The sequence below is a fragment of the Octopus bimaculoides genome, chromosome 7, assembly GCF_001194135.2.
Source record: "Octopus bimaculoides isolate UCB-OBI-ISO-001 chromosome 7, ASM119413v2, whole genome shotgun sequence".
In the NCBI taxonomy this organism is placed as follows: Eukaryota; Metazoa; Mollusca; class Cephalopoda; order Octopoda; family Octopodidae; genus Octopus; species Octopus bimaculoides.
Genome location: NC_068987.1, coordinates 30,931,846 through 30,934,015, shown reverse-complemented (window position 1 = coordinate 30,934,015; position 2,170 = coordinate 30,931,846). Strand labels below are relative to the sequence as shown.

Here is a 2,170-nt window from a genome sequence, read left to right as displayed (position 1 = left end):
TGTGTGTGTGTGTGTATCAACAGATAGATAAATAGATAGGTTGGTATCCTCTAATGACACTGTGTAAAAATATGGACTGATAGTTTGTGCAGTCCTTCATCTTTTTAACAATGATTTTTTCATTAGAAATTCATTGTAAATGATTTATTGAATAATTTGTCTGATTGAATAATGACTTATTGAATAATTATTTTCATAATTTGCCTTTTATTTTTAACTTTTTCTTATCAAACAGGGAAACAGCTTTTCAGGGATGGTAGTTTATATGAAGGAGAATTTTTAAAAGATTTGCGTGAGGGCATAGGAACACAAACATACATCAGTAAGGAGGTAAAACATAATTACTATTAATCTTCTGTACATTGTCACTAAATTATATTTATTATTATCTCATCATCAGTAGTCTTAGCTAAAGATATAACACTTTAATCTTTTAGCATTTAAACTGGCCACATCAGGCCCAAATATTTTGCCTGTATGTTCATACCAGCCAGATCTGGCCTTTCACACCAACCCTACTATGTCATTCTAAAAAGTAACCATCACATCGTCAAACCCTTGATGTTGTGAGACAATGTGTGATTTATTCAAAGCAATATGATTAATCAGAATGCTAAAGGGTCGAGTTACCTAATATTTATTAAGTTACAATCATTTTATTTATTTTATATTGTTGTTGTGTCATCCACCCATCCACCCACCATTTCACTTACTTTTTTTGTTTTGGGACTGATTACTCATTGTTTTATCAGTCTTTGGATATTGGTCAGAGATGGTACTTAGCTACATAGCAGAATCATTGCACATTGTTAGATGTTGGTATCATCCTAACCAAGGGAAACATAACCAATGTGAAAAGCAAATTTCTCCTGTGAAATGATAGAAGAGCAACAATTGAAAACATGCCCCTCCCTTACATGCACAGGTCAATCCCATATTGTAAGATTGAACCGGGAATCATAAGGTTGTAAAGTAAACTTTTAATCCCACTATCGTGTCTGCATGTACTCAAACTTTGGTGGTACTCTATCAAGCTGACAATTTGGGCTCCTGTCAGATTTACCATTTTGTGTCTGGTAAATGTGTTTTAATCATTAATATCATCAACATTCAATATCTGTTTTCCATGCTGGCATGGGTTGGATGGCTTGACAGCAACACCAGAGGCCACACCAGGTTCCATAATCACTTTATGGAGTGTACTGGGTGTTTCTTATGTGATGCCATCCCTAGTGCTTTTTGTGTGACACCAGCACACACACCAATGCTTTTTACATGGCCCCTTGGTTTCATGATCTCAGTTCTTCTGTGGCAAGTGGGTCTTCTTGAGTACCGTAATGCCCCATATATCTTGATCCCTCAGTCATCTCTTTCATAAGGCTTAACATTTTGAGATTGGCCTTCGACACTTCATCCTGGGGCTCTCTCTTCCACAACTTCTCCCCACTTTAAGTGATCAGCACTTCTTTATGCAACTGTGTTAATAATAAGTGCTAACATAATCCTCTCTACTACAAGCACAAGGCCTGAAATTTTGCAGGAGGGGGATTAGTCAATTAGATCAACCCCAAAAGGATGAAAGGCAAAGTTGAACCTGGTGACATTTGAACTTAGAATGTAAAGTCAGATGACATACTGCTAAGCATTCTGCTTGGCATGCTAACAATTCTGCCAACTCACTGCCTTAGTATGTGCAAACATAATAATAAATAACACGTGTTAACATCTTTAAAAATCTAAATTAGTAATTATTACTGGGTAGTTGGTTGGTTAACCTTGATGTCTTTTTAGAAATATGAAATTACTAGGAGGAATGGATTTCCAGTCCCTTCACTCCCAGCCCTTTTAGTCACCTCTTACACCACGTTGGGAATACAGCAACTGCATTCTTATTTCTTTATTGCCCACAAGGGGCTAAACATAGAGGGGACAAACAAGGACAGACAAAGGGATTAAGTCGATGACATCGACCCTAGTGCGTAACTGGTACTTAATTTATCGACCCGAAAGGATGAAAGGCAAAGTCGACCTCGACGAAATTTGAACTTAGAATGTAACAGCAGACGAAATACCGCTAAGCATTTCGCCCGGCGTGCTAACGATTCTGCCAGCTCACCGACTCCCCCACCATCCACCCAAGTCGCAGAGGGGTTTGCTAGTTAACCCATAG

General features: G+C 37.8%; 1 protein-coding gene across 1 annotated transcript in view; it reads left to right on the top strand.

Moving 5' to 3' along the window:
- LOC106874171 (ankyrin repeat and MYND domain-containing protein 1) overlaps positions 1-2,170 on the top strand; it is an 84,310-nt gene that overhangs the window by 5,460 nt on the left and 76,680 nt on the right. Inside the window, exon 3 of the mRNA XM_052969145.1 lies at positions 236-330. Within this exon, the coding sequence (XP_052825105.1) occupies positions 236-330 (95 nt within the window). The remainder of the gene's footprint in view (positions 1-235; positions 331-2,170) is intronic.